This window comes from Egretta garzetta, unplaced genomic scaffold (assembly GCF_000687185.1).
Source record: "Egretta garzetta isolate BGI_Z169 unplaced genomic scaffold, ASM68718v1 scaffold105, whole genome shotgun sequence".
In the NCBI taxonomy this organism is placed as follows: domain Eukaryota; kingdom Metazoa; phylum Chordata; class Aves; order Pelecaniformes; family Ardeidae; genus Egretta; species Egretta garzetta.
The window spans coordinates 84,248-98,334 of NW_009259598.1; the positions used below are offsets into that span (position 1 = coordinate 84,248).

The 14,087-nt window shown below is 54.1% G+C and overlaps 1 protein-coding gene across 1 annotated transcript; it reads right to left on the reverse strand.

Moving 5' to 3' along the window:
* Positions 1-2,318: 2,318 nt before the first annotated feature.
* Positions 2,319-13,279, reverse strand: MTCH1 (mitochondrial carrier 1). The gene is made up of 11 exons (XM_009638229.2): positions 13,177-13,279; positions 11,708-11,814; positions 11,182-11,259; positions 10,818-10,875; positions 10,319-10,370; positions 9,413-9,472; positions 5,951-6,044; positions 5,536-5,583; positions 5,273-5,340; positions 4,480-4,555; positions 2,319-4,003 (listed from the first exon to the last, which is right to left on the reverse strand). Exons 1-11 carry the CDS (start codon positions 13,277-13,279, stop codon positions 3,929-3,931), a joined length of 819 nt encoding a protein of 272 aa, XP_009636524.1. The 3' UTR covers positions 2,319-3,928.
* Positions 13,280-14,087: the final 808 nt, after the last annotated feature.

Genomic DNA, 14,087 nt, shown 5'->3' on the forward strand with positions numbered 1-14,087 from the left:
AAAGGCCCCCCAGCAGGGAAGGGGGAGCGTGGAAAGCAGCTTCCCCACGTTCTTCCCCTCCTCTTACAAGCCGCCGGTGACAGACGGAGCGGCCACCGCCAGCGTGGCAGACCAGGCCACCGCGCCGAGCTTTCCCGCCGTGCCCTTTGTGGCCTTTTCGCCTTCTTTCCAGCTGGGATTTCCCTTGTCCAGGGGGGAAAGGAATCCAGCAGGACCCAGCTCCTCTGTGACCTCCCGCTTCGGGTGAAGGCCACCCCGGGGGACAGGGCCACCCCGCTCCCACCAGGGCTGTGCGAAGACAGGGGACAGCTCCAGGGCCACCGGCGCCTGGGTCCAGTCCAAGTCCCCACCCTGAGCATTTCCCGGCACCAGCCGGTCCCACCTCCCCGGCGGCAGGATCTCCTCCGCGAGGGTTATTATTTTAGATACATATTTTTTAAAGAATTCTTTGCCTACGTGGAGCTCGGCGCTGCGGGAGAACAGCGCAAACAGCCTTATCGAGGGCAGCGGCACCGCGGGGGCACTTCCTCAGGCACAGCCGCAAGATGGGGCCCCTCCATGGCTGCCGGGGCTGGCAAGGGCTGGCAGGGGGGGGCTGGCAGCCCCTGGCCTTCCCAGTGACCGGACACCAGGGCGACGGGCACCGTACAGTCACTGGCAGAGGTTTGCTGGGCTGCTTTCCTCCCGACTCCACAGCGGGGAGAGCGGCACGGCCGGGTGGGGGGTTTGGTTTTAACTGAGGGGTCTGTAGCAGGACGGCTCCACAGGGGGAAAGGGAAGGACGATGCCATCGGCCCGAGCTCAGCTGCATTTTCCCTGGGCACAAGGGCTTCACCAGCACCTCGTTGCTCCCCAAATCCTGCCGGACCCAAGCACCCAGGCCCCGCGGAGAGTCAGGGCAGCCTTGACCTGAGTTTCCCTCTCCAGCCTGCCATCGCTGCCTCCCTTCTCCCCCCGGCAGCTGGGAGCAGATGAGGCCAAAGTCCTGGCAATCTCTGTTTTCCGCTGAAGGCTGATAAACCACACAGGCACGGAACGGCAGCGATCTCCACCCATCCCGGTTTTGTGCAGGAGAGAGTCAATATTTAAACCCAAGTTTGTTTCCTGGGCAGAAAGGGGAGCGCTGGGGCTGTAGGCGGGAGAAATCCCCAGCTCCATCCCGGGCGCCAGACCCAAACTTCCTCCTTACACCCCTTTATTTGTTCTCCTGACCACAGGTTTCACCCCGGATCCCCTTTCCTGCAGGAGCAGGGCCCCATCCCCATCAGCTGTGCTACACCAGCACCAGCTGCAGGGCCCAGCACCCACTAATGGGGCAGCAATTTAAGGGAGGGGGGTGCCCAGCCACACTTTGGGTTGTCTCCTTGCCTGCTCCTGCCTCCACTGCCCCTGTGGTGGGATACCTCAAATGAAGTGTGGGGCAAGAAGAACCAGGGTTAGAAACAGGAGGAGGTAAGGAAATATTTAATTATCCTATAAACAGCAGCCCCTGCTACAAGGTAAGGCTGTGCACTGAAACCTGGTTTGCATTTAAATTGACCAAAAACTATATTTGAGTGTTGTGTTTCCAGCAAACCTCATGGGTCCCTGTGAACTGGGCAGAAATTGCTGGCAGGATGCTTGCTCTGGTGCAGATTTAGGTAAATTCCTTAGGCAAATTCCTTAAAGGAAAGGAAATAGCCCTTTTCATTGCAGTGGCTGCAGGCAGCGTGTGCCCGGGGTATGGGAGGTTTTACAGGCACGCGACCAGCAGAAGGCAGCCTTCATTTTGAGGGTAAAGGCGTGTGTTCCTGAGCAGGCGTTGTGTGATCTGGGAGATGCAATGTCCAGTGGTGGGGTAGGCAGAAAACCAGTTAATCCATTAAAAGGACAGGCGGGTAAGGGCCCTGCGAGCTGTGGAGGAGGAGGATGGAGCGGCTGAGCCCACCCGATAGGCTCCGAGCGGGTCCAACAGCAGCACAGGGTCCCCACCATCCCTTCCGGAATTGCTCAGGGTCAATTTTAACCCCAAATACCTACTTGCATGTATATTCAAGCAGTCAAGCCCCCTGCTGCCTCCACGCTTGCTCATTTGCTCAGCCTAAACCTGCTGGCCTTCTGTGGAGGTGAGGAAGATCAGAGGGAATCATGAGTTTGCAGTAGCTGGTTTAACCCTGGCTTTGGGGAAAAAACCAAAGGAAATGCCTGTGTTAAACTGAAACCTTCCCTGCGCGAGGGAGCCTGTTACGCAACAAAAAAAACTTAACACTTTTTATAAAAAAGAAACACCCAAGAGTCGTCGTTTTATAGCTTTATTTCAGAACACAGTTAAATCCTCTTTGAAATAATCTCTGGTGTTAGGGAACGGGGCCATGCATTATTTAACTTTAGTTACCGTAACACAAACTGTACGGGAGGAAGGGGGGACAGACAGGACTGACTTCACGACACCGAAGGGAGCTGGGTGGGAACCACCAGTCCCAGCGTGTACCAGCGCTGTCCCGCAGGCCCTGGCTGGGAGATGTGGATCAAACCCCCTGTGCGCTGGCAAGTCGGGGTCCCCAGAGGACCAGGACGGGATGTGACCCCAGCTGCTGCTGCAGCACACAGGAACCCGCTCAAGGACCCCAAAACCTCTTCCCAGGGAGTGCAGCAACACCTCTGTGCAAAAGACTGCTTCGTGGGGGAACCAAAATGGGGGAAATCTGCCTGGCTGCCATAACAGCACAGACTGGTGCAAAAAAAAAAACCAATTCTCATGTGGGGAGCTGAGGACAAATCCTGCCCTGCTGCCACCGGTGAGCTCTGCTGCGTAAGGGCCAGCCATGCTCCCGTGTGCATGAGGAGCCCTTGACCCCGACACCTTGCAAGCCTTTGGCCTCCTCAAGGTTTATTCCTTTATTCCAGACAGCAACAAACTGAGTGCCCCTCTTCCTGCAGGGGGTGTAGCTATGAGCAGGACGCTGCCGCGCAGCAGCCCAGCGCCGCAACGCGCCGCTCTGTTTCCATCAGCAAAGTGGCGATGCTGGGGTTTGGCAGGAGCCTGGCGGGGCTCGTGGTCCCACCGGCTGGGAGACACCCATGCGATGCAGTCGTGCCGCTCCAGAGACAACGCTGCACCCAAGCATGGGCCGGTCCAGGACCCATCTCCCCTGAGAAATGCGTACAGGCTGCCTGCCCAGGTTACACCCAGCAGGTCTGGGTGTATCCCAAATACAGTCCCGCAAAAAGCCTTCCCAAAGCAGTTACCATGTGCATCCCTCCCCAAGTGCTCTCTCCATGTCCAAGTCCCAACACCGCCCCGGAGCCCAGCCGTACCTGTCTCTTTGGGACTGCACTGTTCTCTGTAGTGGGACGCCATTTCCCTGTTTTGATACCATAATTTCCCTTTCACACCCATGGGAGGTGGTGTGCTCCCTAGTGTTCAGGTACCCTCGAAACCTTAAATATGGGTCACAGGGTTGATCTCACCCAGGATGAGCTACCTGCCATGCAACTGTTTGCCTTCTCCAGAAGAGATGAGACTGGAACCTGGTCAGCTGGCATAGCCTTCCCAGCAAGGTGACCTTGGATCTCTTGCTGCTTCTCAGCTCAGGCAGAACGAAGCAGTCTTCTGTCCCTGCATCCTGGGGCTGGCTCATTTAGTACCTGGGCATTTTCTGGTTTCCCAGACTTCCCCAGTGACTCCAGAGCCTGGACCAAAGAGACAACTCCCTTCTGCTCTCTCTGCTACACATCCCAGTCAAGAGAGCCATGAGGATGGGGCTTTGGTCCAGCTGGAGCCTGAAGCCAGATCTCCAGAAGCCAACTTGTTGCTGGTCTTGCTGGAGAGGAGGTGTCTTGTTCTGGCACCACAGACTTTGGATCGAAAATTAAAAATATACATATATCGAAACAAGCTTAGGGTTTCTTGAGGAGTCCAAGTTCATCACCTCTCCCCGCCAAGGAGTCAGTCGATGGGGAAGCAGGCAGCTGGCATGGGCGCTCTGCGGAAGAGCAGGCTGGAGCCACGGAAAAGCTGCCCCTGAGGAGAGAGAACATGGGGTCAGGGCAGCCGTGCTGAGACCCGGCCAGGGAACTGCAGTCGGTTTAGCAGGGACCAACTTGTGCCCACCAGAGGGCTGCAAGGAGTTGGGCATTTCCCCCAGGGATGACTGATGGGACTTGTGCCCACCAGAGGGCTGCAAGGCTTGAGCACCCTGGGTTGTCATGAAGGAGAAAGTGGGGGTTCAGCCCTGTGGGCGCTGGAGTTGGGCATTTCCCCCAGGGATGACTGATGGAGAGGGGCAGAGCCACCCTGCTTTGCTGTGTGCAGTGCATTGGCTGCAAGCTCGGGGCAGCCCAGTGCTGCCATGCCTGGCACCAGTGCCAGAACTGGAAGAATGGAAACAGGTTACAGAGCACATCAAGGATGCAGCACAGGCACTTTCTGGGCAGCACTGGAGACCTCAGGAAGGAGCAGAGTGAGCCCAAAGCCCCATGTGTGCCCCGTTCCCTCACCTGAGCACTGAGATACCTCCAGCAATGGATCCAGGATGTAAACGCGGGAGCATAGGGAGGGAGGCCAGCACGCAACCTGCATGGCAACAAGAAATAGCTGAGACGGTCTGTACAGATGTCACATTATCCAGAGAGGTAACACAAGAGCAGCCGTAAGTGTAAGCGAGGACACAGAAACGGTGTCTGCACTGGGCTGAAGGCCAAATGACCAGCTCGTTATTTACAATGCAACAGATCGTGTAATTTAATTACCCCTGGAGTGTACAAACAAGGAGCGTTACCTGGATACGTTAAGAGTCCAGGACTATACGCTGTATCTACACCTTCAAGAGCCAGCAGATACTGAGAAAACACCACACCAGCGGCTTGGATCCAGTCCCCTTCCCGTAAGCACGAATGCAGAAGACTCCTTGCAGCAGTGGGACTGGGAGAGCAAGCTTGGTCCTGCTCCTGTCCGCACCCATGGCTGCATTAAGAGCTTTGGTTTCCTTCGTGCCGCTCCCCGGAGCCTGCACGGTCCCTTTGATCCCTTCTGCCTCCGGTCTAGTTCAGATGGGACCACACCACCACGACCCTCCCTATTTCTTTCCACTGGAGCTTTTACGCCGCGCTCGTCTGTGCCCTCTGATCTAAAATTATAAGCAACCTGGGACAGGAAACGAGCCAACTCTGCGAGGTGCCATATAGTTTACGGTTCTGTATGAAAGCTTTACGATCGTTAGCAGAGGATTCAGACAACAAGGGCCTGGAAGAAAGGAAGGGAAAGCCTTAGATCTCAGTGTGACAGACGTACCCACAGTTGTTCACTGCCATGAGATCTCCCACGAGAAGGAACGGGTACGTCAGCATGCTCACGGCGATCTGAAAGCACAGAACACCGGTAGCCTCTCTAATATTCATCATGTCAAAAAAGCTTTTAGTTCCAGCTTTTGCGTGTTACCAAAGTTATCCTTGTCTTTGGATATGAAGTACAGACCAGCCTCTTCCCCCAGACCACGAGCTCTCACCCCACAGATGTGAAGAAGAGGAGAAATGATGTGGCAGCTGCCTACGTACCCCCATCACGAATTTCGTGTAGCTCCGGATCACCGATGCCTGGCTGAACTGGAAAGAGAAACCAAAGGGATTATGAGGGAGGCGGATGACATCAGGCTGTCACCGTCACCACACGACATCCCTCTGAGCCAGAGATGATGGACGCAGGGCAGGGGAAGAAGGCAGAAAGCAATGGTAACTGCACTTGCACCCCTGCTGAGAACCAGGGAAAATATTTGCTGTCAAACCTGATCCCCTAAACTGCAGCCGAGACACAGCCCTAGGCAGACACGGCATCTTTAGCACTTTTACAGTCTTTTATCCAAAGCCCAGAGCCTGTGTGTATTAAATTAGCCATTAACCTCCCATTAACTCCTTCCAGCTGCAGGGGCTTGGTACGAGCCCCCCAAACCCTCCATCGGGCATTTCCACTCACGTTATCGTCCACTGCGTAGGTGTTGATGAAGTGAGCCAAGAGGTTGCAGCACCAGAGGAAGATGACATCCCCCAGGACATGAGGGACCAAACCGCTGCAACGGCAAAGAGGGGCGTGAGGTGCAGAAGGGTCCCAGTGCCACCTTCCAAGGCGCCCAGCCCTCCCTCACTCCCTCCACCAGCGTGGAGGAACCCCCATTCCCCCAAAATGCATCTTTACTTTGGGAAGAACTGAAGGGAAAAGGGGCAATTTTGGGCAAGAGCTCTCCCTGCTTTCAAACATGGTCCTATGTGTGCTGCCAGCTGCTCCGGACAGGCGATGCTCTGGAGTAGGAAATTTGGGATCTGTTGTTTGGGCGTGACTCAGCCAAGTCCCCTTGTTCTACCCCAAATCCCTTTTTGGCTCAACTCCTGCTCTGAAACCCAGGCAAGACACAGATGAAGCTGGTTTCTGTTAAGCTCATTTTGCAGATGCTCTTCCGGATGCAGAATAAGTTCATCTCTTTGTGGAATCTCGCTCCTTTTATGTAATTACAATGCGGGGGGGTGTGCGGCGGTGGTGTTCTTCCTGCAAAACCTGCTCTACTGCAAATCAGGATCAACTGGGGGCAGCACTCATGTCCCTGATTTTCCCAGTCCCTGCTGCCACCTGAGAGCCCAGGGACACGGGGTGATGTGCTGCTTTGGCTTATGGCTCTCATTGACAGGTGGGCTCCCACCAGCACCCCCAGCTTCTGCAGCTGATGGCACCAAAACCTTAGCAAAGCATTTCAGGAGGTTTCTCCAGCTCATCAGAGCTCCCACAGCATCAGTTGCACCAGCGCAGGCATCGAGCACAGGGGCTCCTGCTTCGGCTGTGCAGTTGTTCCACTGCAAAAGGATCCAGGTGCAGTTTTAAACCTCCCCGTTTCACCAGCAGATGTGTTCAGACAGCTCTGCTGAAAATGAGCCTGTTGAGAGCCGCACGAGTGTTGGCTGGGCTGGCAAGAGCCACCTCCAAGCACGCTAGTCCAAGTCATTGATTTCTTCCCAAACACCACGCTGCCCTTCGGAGAAGGGGACCGGTTTTGTTTCCTGCTCCGGTCGCTGCAGCAGCAGAACGGCAATGAGGACTGCATGCTCTGCTCCAGCCGGCTTCGCTTGCTTGGTGTTAGGGTTTATGCTTTTGGAGACAACCTGTGTGTTGTCAAGGTCCCTGCAGCTCTGGAGATGCAGCCGAGGTCTCGGGGGCTAGGCACAGCAGAAGTCTTCAATAGAAGATCTGCTGGCTTAGATGTGATACATGAGAGCAGCGGACAGGACAAAGAAATCAAAGCTCTCTGGTCCCAAAGAGATGGTCTGCTTTGCATTTAGCATTCAGCCTCTGTTTTAAAAAAAAAAAAAAAAAAAAAAAAAAAAAATCCTTTCTTTAACTCAAAGTCAAGTCTGAAGCAGACTCCTGAGCTGCTGCAGATACAACAGGGGCTTGATAAAGTCCAGAGTAAGAGGGCTGGTCCAGGCCTGAGCCAGGGCAGCCATGTAAGTAAAACCTCACCCACTCGCTGATAAGAGAACCAGATCGTTTGTTCCATTTGCAATAAGGATCCCATCCCTCTCTCTCCTCCGACATCAAAGTAACGACAGATGCTGGGCCCGAGTTTGAGACGACTGGAGACCAGAGGTCAGAGAGAACTGCAGAAAGGGACTAAAAAAACCAAATTAACTTGTGCTATAACTCCCACACCTGGTGAGATGTCCAAGGAGGTCTGGGCTAGGAATATTTTTAGAAGACAAATCATTAAAAGCTGAAACAGCAGCAGGCGGATGAGGAAGCCTGCACGATGCACAGCGATGCGACCCAGCAGAATAAACCCCTGTGCTGGGGAGCTGGGACAAGCCATCTTCGAGCTGACCGTGCACAGCATTTTCAGAGCCCCAGGAACATCTTTCCAGCCTGCTGGCGGGCAGGAGACTGCTGCAGGTATGAGGGAAAGCGAGATAAGTCCATCCCCTTGAAAAGTCTTAAATCTCTAGCCAGGAACACCCCCAGAGTGAGCGTGTGCCACTGTTACGGCTGCGTAGAGGTTATAAGGCCATGAGAAACAAATGCACTGCAAGGATTTTAAGGGAGTGGATGCGATTGGATTGCGTGAGGAGGGCTGGGAGCAGAAAAGCAGCAGTTTGGTCCTACAGATGCAGTCTGTGTTCCCCTCACAGCAGTGCGATTTCCTAGCGGGGTTGTAGAGCCACGTATAACTTCAGAGCCCTCCTGAGACATTTTGGGTTGTGTTAAAGTCTTTCCTGTGAACTATTAAGTTTAATTAGGCTACCAACAGTGTTTATTTTATGTGGAGGAAGGGAATGCGGCGGCTCCTTTCATGTTATTTCCTCGGGAGGTGGAGGAGAGGGAGGGCTGCTGGGCAGCATGCTCCGGCCGTGCCCCACGCACAGGGAACATCCCAGAAGAACCTGTATTTAATGGAGGAGATTTGGGGCTGCACAGCTCAGCAGAGCAGCTGTGGGATGCAAAAGGAAGATGCGGTGACACTCAATTGATCGGGGGTGGGGTGGTGTGTGTGTCTCTGCAGACCTCTGGCCCTTTCCCCTTGGGGAAGGACAGGGTGAGACCCCCTGCGATTGCCTGCCTCTTCCTGATGCATTCATGTTTCATCTGAAGGCCCAAATTTTGTGATTGCAGAGCCAAAGGCATCAGGCCTAAAAAACCCTCCTGAAATTTCGGAGCTGCCTTTACTATTATTGACATAATAAAGTGAGTTCTCTCCCCACTGGGAGCGGAGGCAGCAGGCAGTTCTGCTTTTATATAGATGTGGGGGGAAAAAAAGGCAAGAAGTGTTAATTAAGGGTTCAAGCAAAAAGGTGTCCAGTAGACTTCCACTTCAGCAACGCATCAATTTGCTGTGCTTCCCAAGCGGCTGGAAGCCCCTTTCAGCTCCTTCTGGTCCAGGCAGCGACTCCGCTGTGCCGGGCGGCATCGTGTTCCGGCTGTACTGGCACACCCGCCAGCACAAACCACCTGCTCATTACAAGCACCCACGGTGCTCTTCAGAGGAATGTGCTTCTTATCCAGGTCCTGGCTTTTATTTCAATAAGGGGTCTCATTGTTGCACTTGATCCTGGTGCCTGTTGCACAAACAAATGCTTTAAATGCCCCTTCACTGAAACACAAAGAAGCACCACGGGGGGGGAAAAGAAAGGTAAGAAAAAAAACCCAGGGTTTTCCCTGGGCTTGGAGGGTTTGATTGAAGACAAGATCTGGGGCAAACTTAATGGTCAAACTGGAGCACTGTCAAAGGCACAGATCTAATCTGTGCTCATGGGAGAGATGTGAGAGTCCCAGGTCAGACCAGGTTTCAGTTGCGGGGAGCTCAACGCAACTCCTTTAACTGAGGTTAGCAGAGCAGCCGGAAGAGCTGTCAGAGCCTTCGGACTATGGGAGAAGGTATTTGAACAACAACTCACGTACACAAAGAATCCCAGGATCCCTTCTTCCTTAAATATCCTGCCGATGGCGCTGAACACACCGCTGCCAAGGAAAGAAGAGAGCTGTAAGTGTGCAGGGGTTGCTCTGTCTCTGTCCCGCACAGCTTCAGGTGCACCCCGCAGCCTCTGGCCATAGCAGTGTCCCCCCCAGCCATCAGGCCAGCCATGCAGCAGGCAGCTCTGTTCTGCTCCTCAACCCATGGAGGGTGGTGTCTGCGCTCTGCCAGTCTGCAATAATGCCTGGACAACACCACCACTCAACTGGCTGGCGGCTGTTGGAATGCTGAAGCTAGAAGAGCTCTGCTTGGCTTTGTGTGAGTGAATACACGGTGCCATGACCGCGGCACGTAATATGATTTGATTCGGCTGATTCTCAGCCCAAGAACCCTGTCCTGCCTCTGGGAGTTCACGCTGGCAGTCATGGGTTAGCTGCAACCATTCCTAACATGCTTTCAGGTGGCTGCAAGTTCAGTTTTGCCCTGCAGAGAGGTAGATATTACTGAAAAAGGCTCGGAAAAATCTTGTAGGCTAGCAGGGTTGCAGCAATGCTCTGTATTACCTAACTCTGCCTCCCTGCTGACTTCCCTTCCTATTAACACCTAAAGCAAAAAGGCAGGAGACTCGCTGTGTGATCAGCAAGGTGTGTTACAGCCACCAAAATCCCCATGGGCACAAGGCAGAGCAGAGGCACGCCAGGGACAAGAGCCCAGCCTTCCCACGTCCCTTCACCCTGCAGTTACCTACCCTCTAACCATGGCTCAGATTCACTTCTTGGTCTCCCAAACCTCCTGGGTTGCCCTGTTCCCCATTGCATGGGAGCATCTGGCATGGCTGACTCCAGGATTCATGCTTCTGTGTGCCCAAACCCTTTGGAGCTGCGGCCACTCACCTGTATTTGACTTCCCGGCCTACGAACTGGACCATGCAGCGCATAGAGATCACTAGGAGGAAAGAAACACAGGGCTGACAAAGAAACAAATCCAGTTTGGGTTGCAATGGATGTGAAGGAAAGTGCAACCTGACCTTTCTGCCCTCCCTTCCTTCAACTCGCATCACCTCCAGCTCCTCTCAGTGGTCCTCATTACCACAAGACTCATTAGAAACTGGTGTCCTCCCCTAGTCTGTGAGTGACAGGAAGGATTTCTGGCCCTAAACCCAACGGGATCTCCAGCATAAGCTCTTGGATGCGTGGGAAGAGAGCACCTCGCTGCTCGGCTGGGTTAGTCCCTGAAGGCCAACCCAAGCGCCGGCCTCCCTAAGCAACCTCAGACCTGCACCTCTGCGGTTTCATACGAAGCCACTTCTGATGGAGAAGGGCATCGAGTATGTGGGGTTTTGGGGTGATCCTCAGTCCAAAGAGGGCTGCCAGGCAGAGGGTCAGGACTCACCGTGCAGTGGATGCGAGACAACCCGGGACACGCACTGCATCATCATCTCGTGAGATGTCTGGGGAGGAAAAAAACCACACCTGCATGAAAAGCTGCACGGCTCCACCTGCACAGATCAGGCCCTTTCCCTTAGCGTGGTGAAACCCATTTCAGGTCCCTCTTTTGAAATCTGTTGTTCATGGTAAATCTCTATTCCTACAAAATATTTCATAGCTGGACACAGTGGCTACTAAATACTAAATACTGGCCTTTTCACCCAGAGTTTCTCTCCAAGTAATTTCACCCGCAGCCCACACTGCTCTCCAGGCACATCCCCAACGTGATCTCCCCACTCACTCATTAACGTGCAATAGCCATTTCTCACCTCTTTCACCACTTTCCGAAGGGAGGTCTTCACATCGTCCTTGTTAGAAACGTGCTCCATGTCTTCCAGTGGAAAGGCCTGAGCGGAGAGAGAAGGAACATATGGGCAAAACCAATGGAGACGCTGACCCGCAAACGCTCAATGTCCGAGGACAGGAGGAAACCATGAGCAGTTGAGCTTTAGATGGGAGGACAAGAAAAACAGGCAAGAAGGAACATAGAAGGAAGGATGGAAAGTAAAACAGGGGAACAGAGGGGTCACAAAGCCACTTACAAAGGATAAAAAGCAAGCAGTTCTTCAAATTAAATTAAAATTGTTTGAAACATAAGTTTTAGGGATATGGTCACTGTTCTCTTCCTGCCCTGGAGGACTATTCAAAGTCCTTAGGAGATGGAGAGGGATGGGTGCTTTATTTTTCCAGTCGCAGTTGCGGCTGGGTGCAGGGCTGTGCAGGCTCCCCGGCTCTGCTGCAGTAGCACCGGCCGACCCCGCAAGCTGATTTATGGAGAGCGAAGCCGACCTTTACCTTCTTCACGCTCCCCCTGGTGATGGTTGATAAAGTGCTTGAGATGAGGCGAGGAGTGAGACCGCGGAAGAGGCCTCTTTTCCCATCCACTTCCACAATGTGTCTGGCTGGGTAAGAAAACACCAGGCTGCCGTCAGTCGGGAACCGGCCGACTCGCGGAGAGCATCCCGAACACCTCTGGCATTCGGCCGAAACCGCGCCGGAGCTCAGCAACAGCACGGCAGCCATTCTGCAGTCCCACCGTAAGTGATTTATTGTAACAGTCCGAAATAAATTTCATATAGGATGCAAAAAGTCCTTAAGCATTCCCTGTCATATCTGTCTAATCTGGAAGGATAGCTCCAGTATTTTGGGCTACTTCTCGTCTCGTTTTGCTCACCTGGAAGGACTACGAGGCAGTTTGGACTGACCCAGGGTAGGGAGGGATCATCTCATGTGTTGTGGGGTGTAACCTCCTCCCTCCGCCCCAGGAGACTCAGACTCAGGGTTAATACGGATCTCACAAACCCAAGTTCAGTGCCGGCCCCGCCACCTTCTCCCCTGCAAACTCCCTCAGGTCTCCAGCCAAGAAAAAAAAGCCAATGGACCCAATTTCTCCCTGATATAACAAGGTGGAATACAACCCACCATGTGCTTGTGGGTACCGACTGCTCCTGTCCCAATCCTCTGCTGTCCCAAGGGAAGCCAGGAAGGCTCTGCACATCTCCATCACCCAATGCTGTAAATCTATTTGGAGAATGCATCTTCCAAAGGGCAGCACCGGAGCATTTCCAGCCCTGGGTGTTCCAGGATGGGTTTGCAGTGCTTTCATACTGCTCCTGCACTGGCCCCCCCCGTCTCACAGGTACTGCAGTCCGATTTTGGGATCAGCCCAACTTGACTTTCAGGACTTGTGGGCTTCCCTTCCCCACAGCAAACCCATTGTGAAGGCAACCCCCAAGGTCAGAGTACAGAGTATTCAGCCACCTCCCTGTGCTGCTCCACCCACAAAAGGAGAAAAATAGGGGGGGTTAATCCTTCTAAACATATTACTTTCCCTTTTCTTGGTATTTCTGTCCCTTTAGGGCCCCATCTACAACATAAATGACCAGGGCAGAGGGAGAAGTTATTGCAGGGCTGTTTTGTAGCAAAGACAGGCGCTTTGCTATCTCTAACGCCCGCAAAACCCTCCACCAACAAACCTACGCCACCCAAACCCCCACCGTCCCCTTCGCTATGGTGCAAACCCAGAGCAACGTGCGACGGGAAAGAGATGTGGCACCAGCGCCAGGGCCACTGCCTCCTTGTAGCCAACAACAGGTAGGTAAACCTGACGACTTTGTTTTCTATCTCAGTGCGGCCTCGGGATGATCCCAAGGATGCTGCCAGGGACGGGGGAGTGCTGCTGGAGGTCAGCTCGGTCCACCTGGCAGCTCCCAGCCCCATTTTTGGGCAGGACCTCGTGCTGGCAGGGCGAGACGATCGCTCACCGTAGGTGAAGAAGCCGGGCAGGTACAGGACTTTCCTTCCCAGCACGTTTCTTCCAATGGTTGGAGGTAGTGGTTCATGCCCAACCTGCAAGAGAAACCCCATGAGCACATCCCTACCCCTGTCCCCCTGTTCCCAAAGCCCCCCGGGCACGTGGCCTCGATCCTGGCAGCCTCAATCCTGGCATCTGTGAGCTGCCGAAGGGCCACGTGTTCCCTGTCACCCTCAGATACATGGGGGTGCCATGACGTGGGCAGTCCCTTTCCATTATACAGGGTCCCTGGGGTGCAGGGGGGCCTCATCCCTCCCGTTTTATGGGGGTCCCTATTACAGAGGGGTTCTCAGGATGCTGCAGGTCCTTACCACCCCCACCATTATATAGGTGTGTTTCCCACCTTTCATTCTATAGGAGTCCTCATTGCAGGGGATATCCTCATCCCTCCCATTCTATAGGGATCCCCACTCTACAGGGTGTCCCCTGTCACATGAGGGGGTCCCAAAGCCCCTGCTATAAAGGAGTCCCTGTTCTGTAGGGGTCCTCATCCCTCCATCCCATAGGGTTTCCTATTCCTGGAAACGTGGGGGGGGTCCCCATTGTAGAAGGTATCCTCATCCTATAGCATCATATAGCCCTCCCCACTTCAGAGCTGCCCTCATCCTCCCGGTTACACAGGGACCCCCATTACATGGGGTGACTTCATCCCCTCTTATATGGGGGTCCCCGTTGCATGGGGGACCTCGTTGCTTCCTCCTATAGGGGTCCCCCCCCCATTGTACAGGTGCCCCCACCGTGTCCCGTTATTTAGGGGGGGGGCTGTATATACAGCGGTCCCCAGCACACAGAGGTCTCCACAGGCGCCCCCCTCCCTCCATTACATTGAGGTCCCGATCCCGCGTTAAACACGGGCTCCCC